Source organism: Pygocentrus nattereri, chromosome 26 (assembly GCF_015220715.1).
Source record: "Pygocentrus nattereri isolate fPygNat1 chromosome 26, fPygNat1.pri, whole genome shotgun sequence".
NCBI lineage: Eukaryota > Metazoa > Chordata > Actinopteri > Characiformes > Serrasalmidae > Pygocentrus > Pygocentrus nattereri.
In genome coordinates, this window is record NC_051236.1 from 3,460,001 (window position 1) to 3,487,858 (window position 27,858).

Consider the following 27,858-nt stretch of genomic DNA (forward strand, 5'->3'; position numbering starts at 1 on the left):
AAAACAACTAAAAATGTTTAGAAATGAGGTTAATAGTCTTAAATTACGCTCACAACAATCTCAGCAGGAGAAATATTAGATTTCTTGACTAGAATTGAGATCATTTTATTTAATAAAGTCACTTAAAACAAGTAAAAATGTTTAGAAATGAGGTTAATAGTCCTAAATTAAGCTCACAACAATCTCAGCAGGAGAAATATTAGATTTCTTGACTAGAATTGAGATCATTTTCTTTAATAAAGTCACTTAAAACAAGTAAAAATGTTTAGAAATGAGGTTAATAGTCCTAAATTAAGCTCACAACAATCTCAGCAGGAGAAAGATTAGATTCTTGACTAGAATTGAGATCATTTTATTTAATAAAGTCACTTAAAACAAGTAAAAATGTTTAGAAATTAGGTTAATAGTCCTAAATTAAGCTCACAACAATCTCAGCAGGAGAAATATTAGATTTCTTGACTAGAATTGAGATCATTTTATTTAATAAAGTCACTTAAAACAAGTAAAAATGTTTAGAAATGAGGTTAATAGTCCTAAATTAAGCTCACAACAATCTCAGCAGGAGAAATATTAGATTTATTGACTAGAATTGAGATCATTTTATTTAATAAAGTCACTTAAAACAACTAAAAATGTTTAGAAATGAGGTTAATAGTCTTAAATTACGCTCACAACAATCTCAGCAGGAGAAATATTAGATTTCTTGACTAGAATTGAGATCATTTTATTTAATAAAGTCACTTAAAACAAGTAAAAATGTTTAGAAATGAGGTTAATAGTCCTAAATTAAGCTCACAACAATCTCAGCAGGAGAAATATTAGATTTATTGACTAGAATTGAGATCATTTTATTTAATAAAGTCACTTAAAACAACTAAAAATGTCAGCCAAATGCCATAAATGTAAATGTCTTAAAAAGTGAGCATAATTAGTCTTGTTTAATCAGATTTAATACAGTGCAGTTTGTGAAACCGTGAATAAAATCATTGTACCCTGATAGCTGTTACCTGTGACAGTACTTGTGTATCACGTCTGTGTGCCAAAATATCATGATATGTGTTGCGTCGTGAAAATGTCTTTCATTATCGTGGTATATTTTTTGCCATATTTTCTATGTCTATCAAAAAGGTCCACTTATTATATTTTTGTGGAATTAAGTACTAAAAACAGTCATAAGTTCATTACATGATCATTTTAATATGATGTCGGTCCACCCTTTGCAGCTATAACAGCTTCAACTCTTCTGGGAAGGCTTTCCACAAGGGTTAGGAGTGTTTATGGGAATTTTTGACCGTTCTTCCAGAAGCGCATTTGTGAGGTCAGACACTGATGCTGGACGAGAAGGCCTGGCTCACAGTCTCCACTCTAATTCATCCCAAAGGTGTTCTATGGGGTTGAGGTCAGGACTCTGTGCAGGCCAGTCAAGTTCTTCCACACCAAACTGGCTCATCCACGTCTTTATGGACCTGCTTTGTGCACTGGTGTGCAGTCATGTTGGAACAGGAAGGGGCCGTCCCCAAACTGTTCCCACAAAGTTGGGAGCATGAAATTGTCCAAAATCTCTCAGTGCTGAAGCTTTAAGAGTTCCTTTCACTGGAACTAAGGGGCCGAGCCCAACTCCTGAAAAACAACCCCACAGCATGATCCCCCCTCCACCAATGAATAAATAATCTTAAATTAAGCTCACAACAATCTCAGCAGGAGAAATATTAGATTCTTGACTAGAATTGAGATCATTTTATTTAATAAAGTCACTTAAAACAAGTAAAAATCCTTAGAAATGAGGTTAATAGTCTTAAATTAAGCTCACAACAATCTCAGCAGGAGAAATATTAGATTTCTTGACTAGAATTGAGATAATTTTATTTAATAAAGTCACTTAAAACAAGTAAAAATGTTTAGAAATGAGGTTAATAGTCTTAAATTACGCTCACAACAATCTCAGCAGGAGAAAGATTAGATTTATTGACTAGAATTGGGATCATTTTATTTAATAAAGTCACTTAAAACAAGTAAAAATGTTTAGAAATGAGGTTAATAGTCTTAAATTACGCTCACAACAATCTCAGCAGGAGAAAGATTAGATTTATTGACTAGAATTGGGATCATTTTATTTAATAAAGTCACTTAAAACAAGTAAAAATCTTAAGAAATGAGGTTAATAGTCATAAATTAAGCTCACAACAATCTCAGCAGGAGAAAGATTAGATTCTTGACTAGAATTGAGATCATTTTCTTTAATAAAGTCACTTAAAACAAGTAAAAATGTTTAGAAATGAGGTTAATAGTCTTAAATTACGCTCACAACAATCTCAGCAGGAGAAAGATTAGATTTATTGACTAGAATTGGGATCATTTTATTTAATAAAGTCACTTAAAACAAGTAAAAATCTTAAGAAATGAGGTTAATAGTCATAAATTAAGCTCACAACAATCTCAGCAGGAGAAAGATTAGATTCTTGACTAGAATTGAGATCATTTTCTTTAATAAAGTCACTTAAAACAAGTAAAAATGTTTAGAAATGAGGTTAATAGTCTTAAATTACGCTCACAACAATCTCAGCAGGAGAAAGATTAGATTTATTGACTAGAATTGAGATCATTTTCTTTAATAAAGTCACTTAAAACAAGTAAAAATCCTTAGAAATGAGGTTAATAGTCTTAAATTAAGCTCACAACAATCTCAGCAGGAGAAAGATTAGATTTATTGACTAGAATTGGGATCATTTTATGTGATAAAACACCATTTTTGCAATGTAGATGTCTGAAATTACTTTGCCATGCCGTTTTGTATGAATGTTATTGGTGATCATCAGCCCCCATTACTATTACTAGCGACAGTGTAAAGCTAAGATAAGCTGTGCAATATTTACCAAACTGTAGCTCTGATGTCATCATGCACGGCACTATAATTTCCCAATATAATTCAGTGTTTAAAGGGCAACTTCTCAAAAATCCTGCACAATTCAGTCACAGAGATGTGATGTGATTTAAAGCGGTTTGGTGTGAAATGGTTCAGAAGTCTTTACAGTGGTGGTGATGGGAACCAGGGGTCGCCATGACTACAGCACAGATATAGACACTTTATTTACCATCCAGAACCACCAGAGAACCTACACGGGTCTTCTGAGTGTTAATATGGGATGTTGCTGATGTCTGTCCACCATGAACGGACTAATAAAAGACATTTTAGCCCCAAACCTCTGTTACTCTGCTGTAAAACATTCTGAGGAAGCCACCACTGTGAGCAATTCCGCCTCCCTTCAAGTGCCGGGATGAAAGAGTGAAGAGAACAGCCTTTGTTTTTGTTTTTAGTTTCCCTCCACGGCCACCCACAGCCGAGTTTGGATCCAAATCAATGCGCTCTTGCCACATTTCCATAGTCTTTCCGTAACTCCCCAGACTGGCTCCCCAAAACGTGTGAGAAGAAGCATCGATTAGTTATCATATTCCAACGGGTCGCTCATCTGGAGCAAGATAGGAAAATGATTACAAAGCCGCCGCGGCTTGACGAGAATACCAATGCGTCTCCGAGCTGCCCAGAAGTTTCTTCTTGGTAAGCAGATAGTTCTTGCCGCCTTTTTTCCCTCTCTTTCTCCCCTGTTTGTTTTTCAGCTCATTGCCCCGCAGGTCATCTGTTCGGCGCGCCTGGATCGTTCAGCGTTTGATATTTTTGTCAATAAATCAGAGCAAAGCGCCCGGTGCCAAGCCTGCTCTCCGAGCCGTAGTAAATACATATTTATTTTAAAGAGGCGGCCTGAGATGGTTTGATTTCTTGGCTCGCAGGCCCGCTGCTCTCGGGTTTGATTTAGCTGAAGGAGAAGGTCACGCAAGCTCCAGGTTTTCTACATCATTTATTTATGTTGAGCGCATTTGTTACCTTCTTCTCTCCCTCTCTTTTTTTTTTTCTTTCCCTTGTTTTCGATTCCATTCCCAGTAATTAGAAACCTCGACAGCAGTGTTCACCCGCACCCAGACAGAAAACAGCTCAGCTGCTGTCGCTCAGCTTCTCTCAGCTTCTAAAATGAACAGCAACCTTTCCGAATGCATTTACTGGTGTATACAAGCTTCTGCACGTTGGTGAGATGTGCCGGGCGGATCAAGTAGGCCCTGTTTAGGATTACAGTCCAAAGATATCAGCTCTTTTCTTCTCACTCTTCTCTTTTGCTTTTAAGATTTAAACCACAGCTGCGCTCCAGAGCCGAGGCTGCAGCCCATAGGATGGGACTGTTCTGTGAAGGCTCCTCCTCCTTGGCCTGTTGGGCACACAAATGGAACCGTCCTAACGAGGCTGCGTGGTCACGTCACCCGAAAGGCCCCGTCTCTTGTAATTGTGGCACGAAACTTGTGAGGAAAGTGGTGAGAGAAAACGGAGCCTGTTGCATTGAGTTTGTTGCTTTTTCATTTCTTCGCGGAAATGGGGGAGATGTTCTTGTATGATAAACCGCATGTCGCTGTTGTCGGAAGAAAACCTCGTATCTCCAAAAAGGACTTTACAGGAGAAGGAAAAACCTACTTAAGCCAGTGGAACCAGACTTTTTTCACGAGCCATTTTGGGCCGTTTCTTTTGGTCCAAACTTCATGAAATTCACCCATGTAGTAAAGGGCAACCGGCAGTTTCAAATTATGTCTAAAACTGAACAATGAATACAGGGAGATTCACTTGAAAGAGGCCCCTAATATTCTGCTGTAACTCCCATTAGGAGGAAGCAATCAGAACCAAAAAAATACACTGCATACCTTGACGTGTGTGACATGCGGTACTAGAAGTGATCGCTGTTTTCAGCCAGACACATGAAGGGGTGCGGGGGTCTGCTCCTGGAAGTTGCAAATGGAGGTTAAACATTGTGACGGCTGTCCAGCGCCTACCTCATCGCGTCGATCGTGGCTTCTTCGAAGCTCCATATACTGAGGAGCACACTGCACGTTGTTTTGTTCAGATTGCTTCGTCCCAGAAAGAGTTATTACAGAATATTCGGGGCCTCTTTCGAGTGAATCTCCCTGTATTTCTGAATAAAATATGATATACAGTACTGTGCGAAAGTCTTAGGCACCCAAGACACATTTTCAAAATCTATTTGTGTTTATTTGCTGAGAAATGTGTTATTTGAATAAACAAAATGTATATAATATTAATTAATAATGATTATATATATGTTTAACCATCTCCAAGCCGCTCCTCGAGGAAGCCCAGTATTATATGTAGTTAAAAAGCAGCTCCTGGTTTGACCAATCAGTGCTCAGTAAATTGAGCTCATGATGTAATTGATGATATTAACGAGTCTCTGTGGCGGCTGTGAAGGTGTCCAGGAAAAATATGGACCCAAGAAATTCTTGATACTCTTTATTGTTTTTCTGTTTATTTGAATTATGAATACGACTTTATTCTAATGTATATTGTGATAAACTCACTGCTGAGGTCAACTGTGTAAACATTTGTTTAGATGCCTAAAACCTTCGCACAGCGCTGTTTGGCTGAATGCTTCAATTCATTTACACTTTATAAGGTAATGAAGACAAATTCAAGGAAATGAACCACTTACGTTTTAAAACAAGCTCTGCTCCAGCAGCTCCGGTCTCCACCTCTTTTTACTGCTCCTTCACATCATTCGTGGGCGGAGAACTGTGGGTAAGCGAAGGCCTGGAAGGATACGTCTGAGGCTGCATTTCTAGGCTGTATATGGAGGGTCCTTCACTTGGGCATGGCCGTCTGTGACGTAGCGGCCGAGAGACCCAGCCTAGACTTCGGAGCGCAGCTCATGTCCGTGTATTTACTCGGCATTTCCAGCTGTCACAACAGCTCTGCGCTCAGTGGCCACTTTATCGGAAACGCCTGCCTTGTGGGTCTCACTAGCTGCTGTACAGACAGAGACTGTCGCTGTGCTCAGTTCATGTTGACCATCCTGTAGCCCAGAGTCGCCCAACTCCTGCAGAGGCGCCCGACATCCTACAGCTCAGAGCTGCCAGACTCCTGGAGCTCTACCATCCTAATTCAGAGCTCAGTTCCAGCCCTAATCTCGCACCCTGTTAATCTGTGCCTCCAGGAGATTTTGAAAATTAATATCAGGCATGCTGGAGCGAAACTGTGCCAGACAGCAGATTTCCAGCATCTGAATTGGGCAGCCCCCTCACTAATAGTCTGTTTCTGCTTCTGGCTGGACATTTTCAGGTGGCAGATCACTGTGAATCATATAAACCATGTCAGTTATTGTTGGTGACAACAAGGCTCGGTATAATCCAACATAAATCATATCTTAATCGTAGCTCATTATAACAGAAATTCTGTTAAAATTGGCAACAGATCCTGATGCCGATACCCAGTGCATAAACATTTATGCAATATAACCTGGATTTGCACAGGTAATGTGGCAGAACTATTCGGACACGTGTGGTTATAATGAGATGTGGCTTTACTGGAAGAAACAGATAGAGAAAGATAATCTAGACATAACAAAGACAGGTCCAAGCGATCAAGATCCAAAAAGGGTTCTGCAAAAAGACAAAAATCCAGAAACGAGGCACGATACACAGGCAATCAATAAGCAAAGTGATGACCAGTCATTCTCCGCACTGCAGTGACACTGACGTGGTGGTGGTGTGTTAGTGTGTGTTGTGCTTGTATGAGTAGATCAGACACAGCAGTGCTGCTGGAGTTTTTAAACACTCACTGTCCACTCTATTAGACGCTCCTACCTCGTCTGTCCACCTTGTAGGTGTAAAGTCAGAGACGACCGCTCATCTGTTGCTGCACAGTTTGTGTTGGTCACCCTCTAGTCCTTCATCAGTGGACACAGGATGCTGCCCACAGGACGCTGTTGGCTGGATATTTTTGGTTGATGGACTACTCTCAGTCCAGCAGTGACACTGCTGTGTCAGACCAGTGCAACACACACTAACACACCACCACCATGTCAGTGTTACTGCAGTGCTGAGAATGACCCACCACCCAAATTGTACCTGCTCTGTGAGGGTCCATGTTATCGTCATCGTGTCAGTTGTACAGGGTTGTTAGATGTAAATAAAGCCGCAGTGGTCAGCTTCATCTCGGCGCATTTGTTTTTGTGGAGAGGTGTGGATTGTTTCCACTGCAGGGGGTCTCACCTCTCCCCTTTCACACCTCGCTGCTCACCAGCAGCTCAACAATGTTAGTTAGCCCTGTCCAAGTCGGTTCCCATTTGACGAAACGGCCACTAGGGGGCCTGCGGAAAGAAACCATGCCTAAGGCTACAGTCACGGACCTGCTTTGGAGTGAGGCTGACTCTTTCTGTCCTCTCTGGCCTCAGTATGGCCTGAGCTCACCCTGTTCATGAACATGTTTAGTCTGCCGGGACCTGAACTGTGTGGGTTGAAGGGGGATGAAATCTCATCCTGAATGACGATGATACGAATTCTCTTCTAAGAAGTCTGCAATCATGAAAAGAAAACAGGATGGGTGGTTATTTTTCACTCCAGAGATGTTAAAACAAGCTGGGCTGCTTTAAGCCTGTCGTTAGCGTGCGGAGGACGGGATGAAGTTTCAGGCTCCTTGCATCATTAAAGCTTCAAATCCAGCATCAGAGAATGACTGTCTGTGTCAGTGGACATGTTGAGTTTTCCCAGCGGTGCTTCGTTCTGCCTGTACAGTCAATCTTACACCTCTTTCAGGGCTCTGATGCTCAGAATGTTAAGACCAGTTAATCCAGGAGGGGCAAACCAGTCCTAGAGTGCCTGAGCGATACACGGTGTCTACACTAATTCAGCTCATAAAAGCTTCAGAAAGAGTTGGATTCCTAGATGGTTCACTCAGTGCAGATGTAACAGGCCTAACATTAGAGCAGACTCTGTGCTCTTTAGCCTCATATGCCTGGTTTTATTTACTCAAAATCCAAACCACAGACTGGAAAACTCAGGAATTCCATCTTTTCATGAAGGAATTTTAAGATTAAGATTAAGTGACCCTTATTAGTCCCACAACGGGGAAATTTCACCTCCGCATTTAACCCGTCCGTGATGTGAAACACCACATACGCTCTAGTGAGCACACACACACTAGGGGGCAGTGAGCACACTTGCCAGGAGCGGTGGGCAGCCCAATCCGCAGAGCCCGGGGAGCAGTTGGGGGTTAAGTGTCTTGCTCAAGGACTCCTCAGTCATGTGCTGTCGGCTCTGGGGATCGAACCGGCGACCTTCCGGTCACGAGGCTGGTTCCCTAACCTCCAGCCCATGACGAAATTTTCTCAAAGAGTGTGAGTTGAGGCTTAATCTTGGGCAATTAAAAGAACCTAAGAGTGCAATTTGGTAAAAGCTGTGGTTGTAGTATGATGGCATCTTTAATTTGGCCACAAACTGTAAGTAAACTAGCAAGAAAGGACACAATTGTGTTTGTGGGGCCACTTAGCTTATTGCCTTTTTTCCCAAAGTCATTGAGTTTGAGGCTGTTTGAAGCTCTTTTGCTCCTTTGTAAAGGATTTCCCCAGACTTGTTTTGTCTGATATCTGAAGCTGTTTTGTCTGATATGTGTTTTGTCTGATTTGCACATAAAATGTGCAAAATATAGAGTTTTTGTACAGTTAAGCCCTGAAGAACCCAAACCCTCCCTGAACCAGGGGAACCAGTCTGTTGTCTGGAGAAGTGAATCACAGGTACCAGACACCCAGTCAGCCCGTAAAACATTGGACTGACACAGTTTTATGGCTGGATTGGTAACACTTTCTACGAATGTCACGTTTGTAAGCATCTATACACACATTCATAACATGTTATAATGCATTCATAAGGCATGGCTATAAATATTTATAAAAACGCATTTCAGTTTATAGCCATGCTTATTATGTGTTGTGAATTGTTAACATAATACATCATAAGTACTGTTCATAACAAATGGTAAGAACTCAAGTCGTATTTGACTAAGTAAAGTGAAGTTGAAGAATTAACTGAAGGATTTACTGAAACACTAAAACATACATAATAAAGCTCATTACAGGCTTCAAATGACAGAGTTTAAACTAGAGCAACATCAGTGTTTCACCCAATGTGGGAAAGTCAATGTACACCACTGTTAATGTGCACCACCGTTAGCCTGGCACTGACTTAACACTGCATATCCAATAGAACGCCAGCAGAAACCAGCATCACTGTACTGAGGAGTAGCATTACAGAGTGAAGGGTTCTAGTGCTTGACATTAGAACCTGTGAGAGAATGACAGCACTCGACTATCTCACCCCTCCCTCTCCAGGCCTTCAATCCACAGTGACTTCACGCTCAGTGTGATGTCAGAGGGGGCTCAGGGGAGGTGCTGATGGGAACCTGGTTTGCTGTGATGTAATGTAGTGTAGCATTTAAAGTGGGACGCTGGGTAAGAAAAGCCACTGTACCAGTGACTCTAGGCTGGACGGCCAGTTTGGAGCATCTGAATATTCAGGACTGAAGCCCTGAAGATGCAGCCCAACCAGTAACAACAGCCAGATAAATAATCCTGGAAATTCCAGGGCAAAAAAAAATAAAAATCTTTATGCTCTCCAAGCTGGGACTGAATTCTTTGGCACTGACAGTATAACATGTTCTTAACACTACTTAAATTTATAACCATGTTTCTAATGCCTTATGAATGCTTTATAACATGTTCTAAATGTGTTTATAGATGCATATAGAAATGAGACATTCATAGAAAGTGTTACCGCTGGATTAGACCCAGCTTAGTCCTTCAGCTGTTAGTAAAGGCATGAGTGTTTTTAACCAGCACTGCGGTCACATTTCTAGAACAACCTGATTCATGTTGTGTGCAATAAGGATTGTAGCGCTTACCCCTATTTAAACAAGTGGTTGTGCTTTATTAAAGGGCTGTAGTTGGCCACAGCCACGCCGTACACAGAGTGTCTAAGCCTCACTACGTCTTGTTTCCTTTAGACTCAGCTTTTGTGTTTTCTTGACTTCACTGCTGTGATGCTTTGTTAACAGGGCAGCAAGGATATAATGCGCACTAGAAAACAAGACCATATTAGACCGGTTCTGTCTGCACTGCTTCCTTTAGAATCGACTGTAACATTTTACTGCTAGTGTTTAAACCTCTTGATGGTCGAGCATCTGCATACATTTCTGAGTACTGACAGATGACGTTCCCATTCGAGCTTTAGGATCATCCAGTGCTGCTTCTCCATACTCCACAGATGACACTGTAAAAGAGCGGAGAGGCAGCGTTTTGTTTTTATGCATCTAAGATGTGGAGCATGTTACCAATAAAAATCTGTCAGGCTCCTTCTGTCACTGGTTTTAAGAAACAGGTAAAAACATATTTCTTTATTTATTTATTTTTTTTGTTTTTGTTATTGTTTCTCTTGTTTTTACTCAAGTATCCCTTTTGCTTTCCTATTAGTTGTGTTTTTATTGCGCTTTTATTATATTTTTATCTTTTGCCTTTTAATTTTAATTATTATTTATATATCCCCGTTTCTGTTCTGTCCGCTTTTATTTACATTTTTTATTTCTGTTCATCTTCTGTTGTTTCTGCATTGTAAAGCACTATGCGCTCCAGTTTTAAAATAGGAAATAAATATTATTGTTATTCTTAGCTACCTGTAGACTACCATAGGTCATCACAACAACCACAGAATCTCATCTGAAACATTCAGTGTAAAAAATCAGTGGAATTGGTTAGAAGGCTGATTCGCATATTGCATTGTGATAACAATACAGATAACAATCAATAAATGGTGAATCGGCAGGTTTGATCTCAGGTCAACAGGATTTTTTTAGGGTGTTTTTAGAGAATCTTTCCCCATAAACCCATTTTTTTGAGGGAATTTGTGTATTTTTTCACCTGAATTTGGTTGGAGTTTTTGGGGGGGATTTTCCAGCCATGCTACCTCACATTACATCCTTGCACCTACGCCTCCTACTGTTGGATTGGATTAGTAACTTCAGACTCAGTTTGTCTACATTCCCACCCAAAATTCTTCTTGGTTGTCCCCAGCTGTTCTTATTACGAGATCACATCTGGCTCCAATGTCACTGGACAGCTTAACACGCGTGGAGGGTGATGCTAACTGCCTATTGTGTTATGTCTGCAAACAGACCCCCGTATTTGCTAGCAGCACACTAAGAGATGAGGGAGTAGGAGGACCATCCTACCCACCCAAAGAGACCAAATTATCCTGTCTTGGGCTCTCAGCCACAGATGGCTGTGGCATGAATGCGGGCTGACGATTTCCCGAAGATATGGCCCATGCTTAGACGGCTGCGCCACCCAGGAGCCGTTCTATTTTAACCTTAAATTACTGTGACCTTCAGAGAAGCTTCTGAATGATGGCTGTGTTGTTTCTCAGTGCCGAAACTGTGCCATGCTCACAAAAGAGGGTGACATTTGCTTTGTCTGTTCCCGTTTCCTTCCACAGATGGACCGTCATGGAGGATGGCACCCTCCGGATCACCAACGCGAGCGAATCAGATGCCGGCAGGTACACGTGTGTGGCCCGCAACCCTTTCGGGACAGCCAGCAGCACGGGAACGCTGGTGGTCAAAGGTACGTTTTTCCAAACAAAACGAAAAAAATCCCTCCTTTTCAAAGCGGACACCTTAAACCTGGACAAGGAGAAGCGGAGAAAAATATGACTAACCCAAGCATGAAATTGATAATGAAATATATAGTTGTTTTATGCTCCTGCCGGGTTTGACAGAGGTATAACTCATCTGGGCTTTTGTCAGCGGTGAGTTATTGGTCAAAGCGGCGGTGTGAGGAAAGCCTCTGCCGTCTGTAGTATTGGGGGCAGATTTTTCTTCTCCTCTCACTCCGTCCTGTGCATGCTTAATTAAAAAAAACGCTGCTGCTGCATATTTTTCTTCTGTTTTGCGTCTATAATAACCGATGGTTTGATGGTCTTTACATATGCATGTTTTTTCTTCTTTCTTGTCGGATATGGAGTTGCTCAGTGCTGAATTATTCAGGTCGGGAGGCTGTGTCAATAAAACATTACATCTCACAACATTAGTTTGGTTTGAATTGGACATGATGTCTGCATGCGGCTGTTTGAGGTCAGTTAATCAGAAAGAGTGTCTGTGCTGGTGACGTAAAGCTCTGGGCTGTAAGATTAAACTGAGACTGGAGTCATTTTGAAGAGATTCACTAACCCCTTAGAGGGTCTGTGTGTGCATATACAGGGTCTGTATGCACTCTGACGTTTTTTTGAGATGAAGCGATGAATGAGACATTTACATCAACACCACCCATTTTGGGTGGTTGTTGCTGCCCTGGTGTGCCCTGTTAGAGCCCTGTTAGTGGGTTTTTCCCTGTAGAGGCAGGGAAACATGAAGACCGGACAACATGAAGACCGGAGAGCTATCAATGAGAAAAAAGCAAGCCACTTTGAAGCTGAGAAAAGAAGGGAAACCGATCAAATCCGTTGCGCTGAGCATAGCCAATCCAACAATTTGGAATATCATGAAAAAAAGAAAAAAACTACCGGGATACAAACATCCAGACATGGAACAAGTCAGCCGAGGAAAAACGACAGCAGTTGGTAGTTGATGAGAGAAATGCTGTGAGAGGTATGAATAAAAAAACCTCAAAACAATATTCAGTGACATCATCAACAGCCTCCACAAGGCAGGAGTGAAGGCGTCACAGTCCACCGTTTGACTTTAAGAGCACAAATATAGAGGCTAGGTACAAACAACTCCTCGGCAGCGGGAATCGGAAGGCTAAGACGGAATTCAGAAACAAATACAGAGAATGAGCCAAAAACTGATAACCAAGGTGATGGAAAGGCCAAACTGTGGGTCACAAACCAGACAAGCTAATCAGTGAAGCATGGTGGAGGTAGTGCCGTGGCTTGGGCTTGCACTGCTGCTTCTGGAACAGCACCCACTAATTATTATTGATGATGTAACTTGTGATGGTAGCAGCAACATGAATACAGAAGTCCACAGAAACATTCTGTCTGCCAGTTTCCAGAGAAATGAATACAGTCCAATCACATGAAGCAAGACGATGACACAAAGCACACTGGCGAAACAACAAAGGACTTTATAACAGGGGAAGAGTTGCAGGTTTTATACCTGTACCTGCAACAACTTGGTTTAATATTGATGTGAGAAACGCTTCATACAAAATTATGGGCACCCTGGGGGGTGAAGGTCAAAGAGTTACCAAATATCACTGGACGAATGGCAGATATAACTTCATTATACTTTGTAGTATTGCAAAAAAAAAATAAAAAATCAAGGAGACAGAAGTAAAAAACGAGACAGAATAACAAAGTGTAAAATACAAATCCTTAAGAAGAAATATTTACACAAATATTTAAAAATTAGCTGAAAGTTTAGGCAAAAAGTGCCTGAGTGTCAATGCACTTTCTCTCCAAATGGGCAAAAACAGATATTTATTATTATTATTATTATTATTTTGGCCATCCAGAAATGAAAAGTTTCACTGAAAATAATCAAATTTTTCAAAAAAAAAAAAAAAAAATCAGGGCATTAAATTTTGAAAGATATAGGCTCCAGCACCCCCCGCGACCCTGACGGAGAAGCGGCTTAGAAAATGGATGGATGGATGGATGGATATCTGAGTAAAATAATAGAGTAGTCTATATTAATGTCATGTAAAAGATCATTTATGAATGTTGAGTTAAACATACGTGAGCACGTTATGGGGTATTTATGTATGATGGTATGAATGTATGATGTAGACACCCTTCAAGAAAAGTGTTACCAAAATAACGAATAACAAAGAGAACGAACTTTTCCTTTATTTGGCTATTCTTCTGCTTTCAACAGAGCCGACCAAGATTACGGTTCCTCCATTAAGTATGGATGCCACGGTGGGCGAAAGCATCGTCCTGCCATGCGAGGTGTCCAGGGACTCCAGCGTGGACCCCACCTTCAAGTGGTTCTTCAACGGGAAGCTGGTCGACTTCAGCAGACATGATCACTTCGAGATGATTGGAGGGGTACGTGTCTGAAGGAGCGGTGTTAGAGTGGTGGAGAAGCACTGAAACACTTTTACATGCTACTCCCATTTCTTTTCTAAAATGCTCGCATGCGGCGCTAAAACCCTGAGCCCCCTCGATGCTCTTTTTTAGCTTCTCTTTTTTCAGCGGTCGGGGATGTGGAGAACAAGAGCACCTGGCTGTTTGGAGAGTGGCACAGCGCAAATCTTTCTGATTACAAGATTTGCTTCATGCAGAGAAGCTTGAAAAACCTCAGCATGCAGGAGGGGCTACACTTCCACTGTCTGGCTCATTCATTGAGCTTTTTCTCATTCCACCAGTAATTCTCTAGAGAGTGCAGAGTGGCTCCACACCAGATGGGTCTGGCCTATTCTCGTCTAGCTGAGGAGACTGGCCCATCCCTCGTCTAGCCTGGTCTAGCTGATGAGCTGAATGATGAGCCCATCCCTCTATTACAAGGCTGAAAGCAAAAAGCTGACCAGCCTAGGTGCCAATAATAAGAGTCAAAACTTTAGGCACATATAAACTAAAATAAGTGCTAAATAAATCAAACTGTGTTCTATTTTAGAAACTTGTTTCTGCGCTCATTGTCCAGTTTATCAGCTCCACTTACTGTATAGTTGGTCTTTGTAGTTCTACAGTTGTGTTGTGCTGGTGCGAGTGGATCAGACTCAGCACTGTGTCCACTCACTGTCCACTCTATTAGACACTCCTACCTTGTCGGTCCACCTTGTAGATGTAAAGTCAGAGACGACAGCTCATCTGCTGCTGCACAGTTTGTGTTGGTCATCCTCTAGTCCTTCATCAGCGGTCACAGGACGCTGCCCACATGACGCTGCCCACTGGATGCTGTTGGCTAGATATTTTTGGTTGGTGGACTATTCTCAGTCCAGCAATGACACTGAGGTGCACTGCTGTGTCTGATCCACTCATACCAGCGCAACACACACTAAATCACCACCACCACCACCACAGTGTTACGAGCCTTTTTTTGCAGTATATTTAGAGGGTTTTTTAAGGGGCCTAGTTTTAGAGCCAGTGCCCTTGAAACCTTAGGAAAAGAAGTACTGGACCTCCATGAGTCTGGCTCCTCCATAGGCAGAGTGTCCAAACAAGAAGGTACCACAATCATCTGTATGCAAAGCATACAGATGATTGCAAAGTGGGGGCAGTCGTGGGCTGGAGGTTAGGGATCTGGCCCTGTGACCGGAAGGTTGTCGGTTCAATCCCCAGGGCTGACAGTCCATGACTGAGGTGTCCTTGAGCAAGTCACCTAACCCCCAACTGCTCCCCAGGCGCCCTGGATAGGGCTGCCCACCGCTCCGGGCAAGTGTGCTCACTGCCCCCTAGTGTGTGTGTTCACTAGTGTGTATGTGGTGTTTCACTTGCCGGATGGGTTAAATGCAGAGGTGGAATTTCCCCAGTTGTGGGATCAAAAAAGTATCACTTAATTTATGTAAACTTTTGGCCTCAACTGTGGATTTTTTAAATCAGATTTTCTCAGGTGCTTAAAACTTTTGCGTATTCTGTGCAAACACTATAACGTCACTATTTATTTTTGTCTCCGTGTCAAACTTAAAACACTGTAGCCAAAGATGAAGGCTATGAAAAACATAGCAGCAAAACTATTTGGATTGATTTTTGTTCCAGTGACATTTAATGTCATTTTTTCCGACGACAGTCTTTTTTTTTTTAACAGCGTCATTGAGTAACAATCATCATTATGCATCATAATCATTCTGAACTCTGGCTCTGCTGTATAAGGTGGCTATGTTGGGAAAGCTTTTGGGGAGCACAGTGCTGGTCTTCAGAGCTGATCAAAGCGGAGATTAGGTGACAGCAGCGGCCCTGCAAATGCTCCCTCGTCGTCTGTTGTAACGCATTCGTTTTACTTTGTGAAAGTTACATTAACCCGGCGTGACCTAATTCCGCTCCTGTTTTTATCACCAGGGATCATCCGGTGACCTCATGGTCCGCAACATTCAGCTGAAGCACTCGGGGAAGTACGTGTGCATGGTGCACACGGCGGTGGACAGCGTCTCGGCCGCGGCCGACCTCATCGTCAGAGGTACTCAAGTAGTCACTTAGCATTCCAGCAGTCTTATGAGCGTTTATTAAATGATAAATGAAAAAGGTCCCCCACCCCTCTTTGCATCATTGTGCTATTTCTGTTTTATCTGACAATTCGGCCTGTGAAATAATGACTCGGGGAGCGTCTGGAATCGATGCATTAATTCCCGGCTCCGTGCTCCTCGGACCTTTTGTGTTTCCATCACCGCATGAAGGGTCCCGGCGTTCGGCCTGTGAATAATAAAGCCTCGGTGCCTTTTGAGGCTGGACTTGTCTCACTTTGCAGGAGACTTTTTCTAACCTTGCCGTGCCCTTCTCCGGGTGATGAGACGCAGTGGGGTTTTTTTTTTCTTCTTCTTCTTTGTTTTGTTTTTTTTTAAGTTAGTGTCCTCCTGGTCTCTTTCTGGCGCTGGTGTTGACAGGGCCCCCTGGTGCCCCGGAGGGGGTGCTGGTGGGGGAAGTCACGGACAGGACGGCTCAGATCTCATGGGGCCCCGGCTCTGACAACCACAGCCCTGTTACCCTCTACATAGTGCAAGCCCGCACTGCCTTCTCCGTCGGCTGGCAGGCTGTCAGAACAGGTACGGCGCTCTCATATAAATACAGTCACACATGCGTTCACTGTCCACTTTGTTCGGAACGTCTACCTTCTGCTCACAGGCTGCTTACTTACTTTAGCCCACTTTGTATAATATATTCTTCTGTGTGAGATACTGTATTCCCTACTATTGTTCCCCATGTTGGAATCACCGTTTACAATATTATAAAATCAGTTTTTTCATTGGAAAAAATGGTGTCTTGTCAAGTGAAAAGATCTTAAATCTAGTCAATAAATCCATTTCTTCTCTTAAGATTGTTGTAAGCTTAATGTAAGATTATGTTCCTTATTTCCAAACATTTGACCTGTTTTAAGTAACTTTGAGTAAAATGACCTTACTATTGTGGCAGATAATAGATAATAATAACCTAGATCATCTTATAATAAGTCCACAACCATCTCATAGTAGACACATGTTGAAGATACGTACATGTAAAGGCGTGTCTGACCCTTTGACCTTGCCATAGTAGTGCAGGCTGAAGCCCAGCTGCAGAGCTGTGGATGTTGCTGTGATGGAATCCAAGATTGGAGCTTCAAATACCGCTTTAAAAATGGCCTTTAAAGCAAAACCTTCAGCACCTTCAGCAGACCACACTGGCAAGACCTCATGCAGAACTTTGGATAAATTGACTAACAAAATCAGCAAAGTGGACTTTCAGTTCCTCTCGAGAGCCTCCTCTGTAACAAGAACCCACCAGCTGTATGAACGAGAATTGAGGAGCTGAACCACTGGCTGTATATACACCAATCAGGCATAACATCATGAGCACCTCCTTGTTTCTGCGCTTATTGTCCAGTTGATCAGCTCCACTTACTGTATAGCTGGTCTTTGTAGTTCTACAGTTACAGACTGTAGTCCATCTGTTACCCTGATCTTCAGTGGTCAGGACCCCCATGGACCCTCGCAGAGCAGTTACTATTTGGGTGGTGGATGATTCCCAGCACTGCAGTAACACTGACGTGGTGGTGGTGTGTTAGTGTGTGTTGTGCTGGTACAAGTGGACCAAACACAGCAGTGCTGCTGGAGTTTTTAAACACTGTGTCCACTCACTGTCCACTCTATTAGACACTCCTACCTTGTCGGTCCACCTTGTAGATGTAAAGTCAGAGACGACAGCTCATCTGCTGCTGCACAGTTTGTGCTGGTCATCCTCTAGTCCTTCATCAGTGGTCACATCACACTGTTGGCTGGATATTTTTGGTTGGTGGACTATTCTCAGTCCAGCAGCAGCACTGCTGTGTCTGATCCACTCAGACCAGCGCAACACACACTAACACACCACCACCACGTCAGTGTTACTGCAGTGCTGAGAGTGATCCACCACCCAAATAGTTCCTGCTCTGTGAGGGTCCATGGGGGTCCTGACCACTGAAGAACAATGACCGGACAATGAACATAGAAACAAGGAGGTGGTCATAATGTTATGCCTGATCAGTGTATATTACATGTCCCAAAAAAACAAGGATTTCCTTTTTCTGAGAATTTGATTTTTCGACATCATTTCAACACATTAGTCGTCCTTTACACTGTGTGAAAATTCCGTGATGAATGGACCGATAGAAATGCTCAAAAATCACTCCAAATAAAATCTCTTTACAGTGACTTACATTGAGAGGTAAGAATGTTACCTGCCTTCTCCTGTGAACTTACTGTTTTAGAGATGCTTGTTTTTGCGATGATGACAGTGATGATACGATGCACTCATTTCATTGTAACGTGCAGCTGCTGTTGCTCTCACTGGACGTATGCATTCACTCTGTGGAAATCGCATGATATTCATAGTATTATTGAATTGCTGGAGGTCATGAATACATTCTGAGGAAGCTTATTGTTCCTACTAACACAGCAAAATGACATGCAATGCTCACATCTGAGCACTTAAGACAAATGTGACGGAGTAACATTAAGTACATAGAATAAAAATTCTATAAATGAAACTAATCACAATTAATTGTTTCAATCACAGGACAGTCCTTTCCTTACTATGTTTCTTCTACTATTTATTCTGAACTATTTATTAAGAAGCTGTCGGAAGTCCAGGATGACAATCAGAGCTGTAGATGATTCTCTAACTGCTGGGAACGCTTTAGAACGTTGAGACTGAAGTTACAAAACATTTCACTCCAGAGTGCCTTATATTTGAAAAGTGATGAGCAGATCTGGAGACAGTGTATTATTGATATACTGATAACTAGTGTGTAATATTTCAATCGCTGTTGACGTTATTACTGAATAAAATAACAGACGAGTGATTCCAAACTTTCGAACAGTAGTGCATGTGTCCAGTCACAGACTGTAGCCCTTCTCTTGCTGCAAAGTGTATCTCTAACTCATTCATCATTGGTCAGTTCCTGGACATTTTTTCTCTGCACAACACGAAAGCCTGACAAGTTGAGCTGTGCTTTTTTCATTGACCTCGGTCCAGTAATGAAGGTCCCATTCTTATGGTTTTTGGCACATGTTCAAGACTGCTAATAACAGAACCCAGTGAATGATGAGAAGGATGTTCTCCTTTGTCTTTGGTAACATTTTGTTTTGCTGGACAAACAGCAATTTAGTGAATTCTTTACTCTTCAAGGTGAGGGTCACAAGTCACCAAACGCTATGACATCACCAGTAATGTACACTAGACTTGGTTATCATTGCTCTATAAGGAGTTTGCTAAAGAGACACAAGCTATGCCTTAACACTGTGGTTCTTCAAGGGTTCTTCAGTCAAGAAAATAGGTCTATAGAGAACTATGAACACTCAAAGAACCCTTTCCCTTATTAAAGGCTTCTTTGCACCGTGAACGTGTTCTTCAGATCGATGGAGATTGTGCTGCAGATAGTTCTATATGAAATGTTTTTGATGAAGGTTCTAAATAGCAGAAAAAAGGGGGTGTCTATTGGTACGATGTCAGGCTTGTTACAATAGAAGAACCCTTTTGTTGCTATATGGAGCCCTTTTCAAAAAGGTTCTATAAAGACTAATCTTTATTTCTAAAGCACATTCTCCATCAATCTGAAGCAACATTTGATCGTGCATAGAACCCTTTAATTATGCAAAGGGTTTTTTCAGTGTTCATAGTTCTACCCATTTTCTTTACTAAAGATCCCTTGAGATGTGTAGTTAGGATACTACACATTTCATGCATATACACTATATTTCCAAATGTTTTCACTCACCCATCCAAATCATTGAATTCAGGTGTTCCAGTCACTTCTATGGCCACAGGTGTATGAAGCCGAGCCCCTAGGCCTGCAGACTGCTTCTACAGACATTAGTGAAAGAATGGGTCGCTCTCAGGAGCTCAGTGAATTCCAGCGTGGTACCATGATCGGACGCCACCTGTGCAGCAAGTCCAGTCGTGAAATTTCCTCACTACTAAATATTCCACAGTCCACTGTCAGTGGGATTATAACAAAGTGGAAGCGATTGGGAACGACAGCAACTCAGCCATGTGGTCGGCCACGTAAAATGACAGAGCGGTCAGCGGATGCTGAGGGGCATAGTGCGCAGAGGTCACCAACTTTCTGCAGAGTCAATCACTACAGACCTCCAAACTTCATGTGGCCTTTTGGACAATTTCGTGCTCCCAACTTTGTGGGAACAGTTTGGGGACGGCCCCTTCCTGTTCCAACATGACTGCACACCAGTGCACAAAGCAGGTCCATAAAGACGTGGATGAGCCAGTTTGGTGTGGAAGAACTTGACTGGCCTGCACAGAGTCCTGACCTCAACCTGATAGAACACCTTTGGGATGAATTAGAGCGGAGACTGTGAGCCAGACCTTCTCGTCCAACATCAGTGTCTGACCTCAGAATAAACCCATAAACACACTCCTAACCCTTGTGGAAAGCCGTCCCAGAAGAGTTGAAGCTGTTATAGCTGCAATGGGTGGGCCGACATCATATTAAACCCTATGGATTAACAATGGGACGTCACTCAAGTTCATATGCGTGTGAAGACAGACGGGCCAATGCTTTTGGAAATATAGTGTACATATATATATATATATATATATATTTGGGTAAATTAGATTGTTAACTGAGGTTATTATAGTGATTCCAGGTGGAAAATGAACTAGAACTAGAGCTGTAAGCTTTGTTGCTCTCTGTTTTTCAACGTGCAGTGAAAAAATGCTCTAACTGTACACCAGCAAGCTGGGTGTTTCTAATATAGTGGCCTGTGTGTAGTCTGTGGATGCTGATTAAAACCGATGCTCAGTATTTAATGAATAATTTCTACAAATCCTTCTGAAAGCTCAGTTCTACAAACTCTCCTTGTACCAGCTACAGTTCTGCTTATTTATAAGACTGTAGTCAATTAAACAAACACGTAGTGTAAGATTATGGAGGATGCATCGCTTTGATGGCTTAAGATAATCTTAGCACTAGCTGTGCATTCGAGAAACTGCCGTCTGACGGAAGCTGAGTTTAATTGAATGTGTCTCTCAGTCTGAACGTGTGTAGATGGGTATTTATGTGTGTTTCCATTCCAAATTTCTTTAATCCTAGTTCCTGATTCTGTGCCTGGACAGATGACGCGCGCCACAGTGGTGGGCCTCAACCCCTGGGTGGAGTATGAGTTTAGGGTGGTGGCGGTCAACGCCGTCGGGGTGGGGGAACCCAGTGCCCCGTCCCAGCCCGTTCGCACACGGCCAGCAGGTACGCCTCTCTGCCCAAAGCCCTTTCGTCTCCTCTCGCTGTGGTTAAGATGGATCAGCATGCTGCCGGCTATCGATTAATGATGCAGTAGCTTAACCGTGCAAGTAATTGTTCGTTACGTTTGTCCTGATGTTGTGAGCTGATGTCATCCTCAACCCTCCACTCCAACATCCACCAATATTACTCTTCAGGGCTTTATTTTCCGCAGCATCTGGCCACCCAGACAAAGCACACTCAAACTGACCAGACCGATTTGTGCAGATTTTGGCTGTCCTGTTTTTTGTGTCAGTGGTTCAAAAGATCATCTTGTTGATTTGAGCCCACTTTCATCCCTCTAGATGATCATCTTTTGAAGTTATGCACTGATGAGCTGGCGCTTGATTCCTTTCACTTGGTAACAGGATTCAGCCATGAATTGATCAAATATGGCAAAAACCTGTCAAAATTTTCAGAAATTGAGCTCAGGCAAGTGGTTTTTCAAATATTTTCAATATGCGTATATTTTACTTTTCCAACAGTCCTGATCAGTTTGAGCCTCATTTCATTCGTCAAACATTTTTTGCAAATTTTTGAGTCCATCCATCCATCCATCCATTTTCTAAGCCGCTTCAACGTCAGGGTCGCGGGGGGATGCTGGAGCCAATTTTTGAGTCATTTCTTAAAATTCTGTAAAAGAAAATGCAAATTAATTAGTGTTTCCATCAACTACGGTTATGCACAAAGTCCTGAAGAGGACATTGTGCTGTACAGCGTCTCACTCACAGTGTGCTCTATATACAATGAAAGGATTTGGCTCTTTATCAGCTGCAGGTAGAGTAGCGTTATAGCCGTCTGTCAGATGTGCATTGCCGTAGCTCTAACAGTTCAGAGATGCTGGTCATTTAATAAGGGCTGAAGTCTCTCACTTCGCTGCCCGAACCCCTGCAAACCCCAGCACAGCTAACCGTTCTGAGAGGCCGCGGTGCCAAACGTGACTTTTGTTCCCTTCACGTCAAGACATGTCTGACTTCCACCTCATCCAAGAGTAAAAACATTTTTTTGGCGATACTTCGGCATTTCCGGCTTTTCCATTCAGGTTTTGTGAATTTTGAAATTGTGTAAACAGAGCTAGGTAGAAAAGCCACCGGCAGCTGTGGCTACATTTCCAGCCAAACATTTGTGGAAAGCGTTTCAACACTTTGAAAAGTCGGTCTTTGTGGGCTATGAAAACAGAGGTTCTCTGTGGTAATTTATGGATGTCGACAAAACTTGGTTTGGTCCAACCAGACTGAGACTGAGGAGGAGACAAGAGCCTTTTTAAAAGGAATGCTTCTTATTATCAACTCTTACAGAGAGAGAGCCTTTCTAAATGAAGAGAAAACGTGATCGCGTGTATTCCTGAAGTGAAAATAATGATGACAACAATAAGAACATTAATAATAAGCAGAAAAAGGATAATAATAAAAAACAGAATGTGCAGATAGACAGACAGACAGACAGACAGACAGAAACCTATCTACAGGCTATACAACTATATATACAACTAAAAATATACAAAAATGTGCAATAAGATCTATTCTGAGATTAAAAAAAGGCAATGCAGTAATGAAGGAGGCTCAGGTAACAGCGTATAATGACAATACTGAATACGTATGTGCAGACATTGGTACTGAAATAAAGTGTCCAGCTGTGGAGTGTCCAGATGTGCCAGATGTGCCAGATGTGCGATAAGGTATGCAGTATGTACTGTATAAAGTCAGGTCTTTGTAGGTTCAGGGAAATCAAGAAAGCCAAAGCCACACACGTTGCTTGCAATTTGCATCGAAGGCTGGAAACAAATGACAAATTAATGACATTACGTTGCATATTTAGTGTATTTTCAAGTGAAAATAAGTTCACGCATGCTCTACAGAGAATATGCCATTTTTCTGCAAATATTAGTGCACGATGTTGATTTATTGTCTTTTGCACAGCCACATTTTATGGTTTTCGTTTCTGCTGTTACAAATAAAACCAGTAAACCGTAATTGTGCAGTAAAATGTGCAGACGTGTGGTCTCTGTAGAGGATGTGTTCACTTGTTTACACTGAATATCAACAGGGCATGGGATCTGACCAGGAGTGCCCAAGCCTGTCTGTGCGACTGGTGGATCTTAGGGTGCAGTTTAGAAACCAAGGCCAAAAAATACAGCATTGCTTGATGTGTAAGTTTGGGTTAATGGCTGAATCCTGAATGGTTAACTGCTCTCTTCACCATGTCTTCTCCTCCCGTACTGCAACAAACTCAGCGCGTCGGGCCTGCGGCGAAAACGCAATTTAACTCCATAATTAGTTTAATTCGCTCGGAGAGCCTCGTCTTGATGGCAGCTTAGCCATGGGAAATCCACGCTCATTGTTTCCCGTCAGTCATTGCGTTGGGCACACGCACGGCTCCAAATTGCGGAATAATCTCCACACAATTAAGACACAAATCGAGTGCGTGGCAATCTGATTGACACCGGAGGAGATTTAGCTAAATCGGCGGGGAGACGACGTCTGCTTTTTTTTTGCACGACTGGCTGTGGGTTTTCACACTTCCCAACACCTTCCTCCCTTTTCTCCTCATTAGCCCTCATTGTACGAGTCCTTTTCGGATCGTAAGAGTAAAGATGTCACACTGTACCTTTTAAGCATTCTGATATTGCACATTAACAAGCAGGTCCCGCGATCATTAATTCATGCCTGCCTGAGCCGCGAACGTGTGAAATACCCACGCTTTCCGTCAGGCAATAGGACTTGAAAGAGTCTATTTTCTGCCGGATTTCTTCTGAGCGCATCTGCCTTGATCACAAGGAGTCGCACAGAAGAAAACACTGCGTCAACCTCAGCTTCAGCACTTAAAAGGGAGCAACCCAACCAAAAAAAAATCCCAAGCTTTGTCGCTATGCGGGTTCAGCTTCGACCCAACTTACTTAAAGGTGCTTTGACGAGACCTTTGTGCCTCAAAGCCTCAGAGGAATCGGGCTGTGTACTCAGTCCTGTTTTTTCTGTTGTTCTTCACTGTTGTCCCAAGCTCCTGAGGTGGCTCCCGCCAACGTGAGCGGAGGTGGAGGAACCCGCGGCGAGCTGGTGATCACATGGGAGGTGAGCGTCCGACTCCGGCTCTGACTCAAGCAGATGTTTCTTGACAGGGAGCTGGTTTTATTTTTTCTTCTTCTTCTTTCTTTCCTTAAATCAATCTTCTGACTTGAATTGGATTCGGAGGGAATTCTCCACGGTGACGTGGTTTAAATTAGACAAGCGGTAATTAAAACACAGAGCTGTCGTCCTCGCTTTTTGCTCTGGCGAAATTGCTCCCTGTGGTACGTAAATCATAATGAAGACGCAGATAGAGGAAGGGCTGGAGCATGAGAGAATGCCAAATGACAGCGTTTTTGTCTAGAGCTTCTTTTGCGCCACATGTTCAGACATATTTAACCAAAAAGGCTTCTGGTAAGGAACCCTCACGACAGAAACACATACCTGTCACTTTTAGATCGTTTCATTTAATGGAACAGTCAAGCTTGTTGTATTTCACTGCTGTCAGGACAAAACCTTCTATCCCAGAAAGCTAAGAAGGGTAACGTATTTTACTTTCAGTGAAAGTCAATGGAACCAGAATTTTTTTCAAGTAATTTTTGGTTTATTTTGGTCCATTCATCATGAAATGTACATACAATGTAAAGGACAACAGGCATTTTTGAATTATGTCAAAAACTGAAAAATGGAGATACCAAGTTTCAATCCAACAGCAGCGATTTAACCCGTTAAATAGCCAGGGCCCACCGGCCAGTCCAAAAGTTTTATTACACACTTCTATATCCTAAGAATAGCCAGTTTGTATTCAAGTCCCTTGAGTTACCCCATAATAAGCATTAGTATGTAATAGTATGGGGGCAGTCGTGGGCTGGAGATTAGGGAACCAGCCTTGTGACCGGAAGGTCGCCGGTTCGATCCCCAGAGCCGACAGCACATGAATGAGGTGTCCTTGAGCAAGACACCTAACCCCCAACTGCTCCCCGGGCGCTGCGGATTGGGCTGCCAACCGCTCTGGGCAAGTGTGCTCACTGCCCCCTAGTGTGTGTGTGGTGTTTCACGTCATGGATGGGTTAAATGCGGAGGTGAAATTTCCCCGTTGTGGGACTAATAAGGGTCTATTAATCTAACCTTAATAAGCCTCTTACTTTATTAAACTGAGTTGAAGGCAAAAAGGTTAAAATCCTGAAATGCCCAACAGAAAATTATACAAACAAAGTTTTCTTTTCTCTGTTGTATCTAAGAAGACAGGGCTAACTGGCAGCATAATTAGGACCTGTCATTGGAATTAATCATGTTTTGAATTACAGGGGAACCAATTTAGTGAGAAAAATGTCGCTGTAGAGCAATGGTCTCGAACCTTGGTCCTGGAGAGCTAGCTTTCTGCAGAGTTTAGTTCCAACCTGCATCCAATCTGCCCCCTTAACTCTAATACATCTAGTTCAGCCAATCAGGACTTGGGAGAGAGGTTGATTAGCTGGAGCAGGTGTGGCAAGTTTTGGTTGGATCTAGGCATTTGCAGTAAGGTAGCTCTCCAGGACCAGGGTTGGAGACCACTGCTGTAGACCTTCTACAAATTCTAGATACGTCATTGAGTGTAAGTATGAATGGTAGCTTGACCAAAGCATTTCAGTCAGATGTTAGACATGGAAAAGAGTGGCAGCTCTGTGCTCATCACTGTTCAACTTTAAGGTAATGTATATGTGTAAAGTTTTTACCTTCTCTTGTGAATATGCCATTTGGAGATGGAAGGTTTGGCAATATGTCTTCATTTTTTTCATTTTTTGATATTCAAGGCCTGAACTGAAAGCCTAGCTTAGCATAGTCACAGTTCTCCACTGGTTTAAATACTTTAAATACATTACTTAGTTGCCAGATTGATGGTATACTGAAATGTACAGAATACTGAACTGTATGGAATACTGATTTGTACGGAATACTGAAATTTACAGAATACTGAAGTGCACGGAATACTGAAGTGCACAAAATACTGAAGTGCACGGAATACTGAAGTGCACAAAATACTGAAGTGCACGGAATACTGAAGTGCACAGAATACTGAAGTGCACGGAATACTGAAGTGCACAAAATACTGAAGTGCACAAAATACTGAAGTGCACAGAATACTGAAGTGCACAAAATACTGAAGTGCACGGAATACTGAAGTGCACGGAATACTGAAGTGCACGGAATACTGAAGTGCACAAAATACTGAAGTGCACGGAATACTGAAGTGCACAGAATACTGAAGTGCTGGCAATACTGTATTGTACGTAATACTGAAGTGTACAGAATACTAAAGTGTACGGAATACTGAAGTGCACGGGATACTGAAGTGTATGGAATACTGAAGTGTACGCAGTACTTAAATGTACATAATACTCAAGCAAAAAACTTTGAAAAAAAAAAATCATGGAATAATGACATATATATGCAATAATGTATGATTATGTGCATGAAGATTTCCGTCTCAAGCTGACTTATGAAAAAGGTTCTTTGTTATTTTTTAGAGTTGTTTATCTCAGCAAATTATGCAATTCGAGCATCTTTTCTCTGGAGGCCCATTCGGCTAGTTTGTGGCTCTCAGTGTCCTCTTTTCTCTCAAACTTCTCTTTTGGCTCCAGCCTGTTCCCGAGGAGCTGCAGAATGGAGAAGAGTTTGGATACGTGGTTGCTTTTCGTCTGCTTGGTTCTTCAGTGTGGATCCAGAGCGTGGTGCCCTCAGTGGACGCGTCCCGATACGTGTTTAAAAATGACAGCATCCCGCCCCTCTCCCGGTTTGAGGTGAAGGTGGGCGTGTACAACAGCATGGGAGAGGGACCCTTCAACCCCGAGGTCATCGTCTACTCAGCAGAGGAAGGTAGAGACAACTTTAATGTAATAAAGACTTGATAATGAATATGATGAAGGAGAATAATATTCAGTGAGGTCAGCAGTGTCTACAACACCCAACCTATGAGTGTTTATATCATATAGATCAGACACAGTGAATAGTTCAGCTCTTCTGTGATTGTAGCCTCTCACTGACATTCACGGATTCTTCTAACAGTAAAGGATCTCAAGGGAACCTAGAACTCTACTAAGCTGCTTTTGTTAGTTTGTTGCTTGTTGATTTATTCATAGTTCTCCTGCAAGTGTGTCCAGTGTGGTCTGGTGAAGGTGCTGAAAGGTGTCACTTTAAAAGACATTTCAAAGCTGTATTTGAATGAGAGTGCTACAATCAATGATTCTATCAGAGCAACACTGAGTGCTGCAGCTGGGCTTCAGCCTGCACAACTACACTATATTTCCAAAAGTATTCACTCACCCATCCAAATAATTGAATTCAGGTGTTCCAATCACTTCCATGGCCACAGGTGTATGAAGCCGAGCCCCTAGGCCTGCAGACTGCTTCTACAGACATTAGTGAAAGAATGGGTCGCTCTCAGGAGCTCAGTGAATTCCAGTGTGGTGCCGTGATCGGACGCCACCTGTGCAACAAGTCCAGTCGTGAAATTTCCTCACTACTAAATATTCCACAGTCAACTGTGGGATTATAACAAAGTGGAAGTGATTGGGAACAACAGCAACTCAGCCACGAAGTGGT

The 27,858-nt window shown here is 42.4% G+C and overlaps 1 protein-coding gene across 2 annotated transcripts in view; it reads left to right on the forward strand.

Annotated features, from left to right (window-relative positions):
• Positions 1-27,858, forward strand: part of LOC108435695 (contactin-4) — a 237,245-nt gene that overhangs the window by 180,685 nt on the left and 28,702 nt on the right. Inside the window, exons 12-18 of one of the 2 annotated variants that reach the window (XM_017711696.2) lie at positions 11,371-11,498; positions 13,751-13,923; positions 15,874-15,991; positions 16,416-16,574; positions 21,092-21,241; positions 24,272-24,342; positions 26,898-27,132. In XM_017711696.2, coding sequence (XP_017567185.1) covers positions 11,371-11,498; positions 13,751-13,923; positions 15,874-15,991; positions 16,416-16,574; positions 21,092-21,241; positions 24,272-24,342; positions 26,898-27,132 — 1,034 coding nt within the window. Of the gene's footprint in view, positions 1-11,370; positions 11,499-13,750; positions 13,924-15,873; positions 15,992-16,415; positions 16,575-21,091; positions 21,242-21,579; positions 24,343-26,897; positions 27,133-27,858 lie in introns of those variants that run through there. The other variant, XM_037534749.1, reaches the window with a different exon arrangement.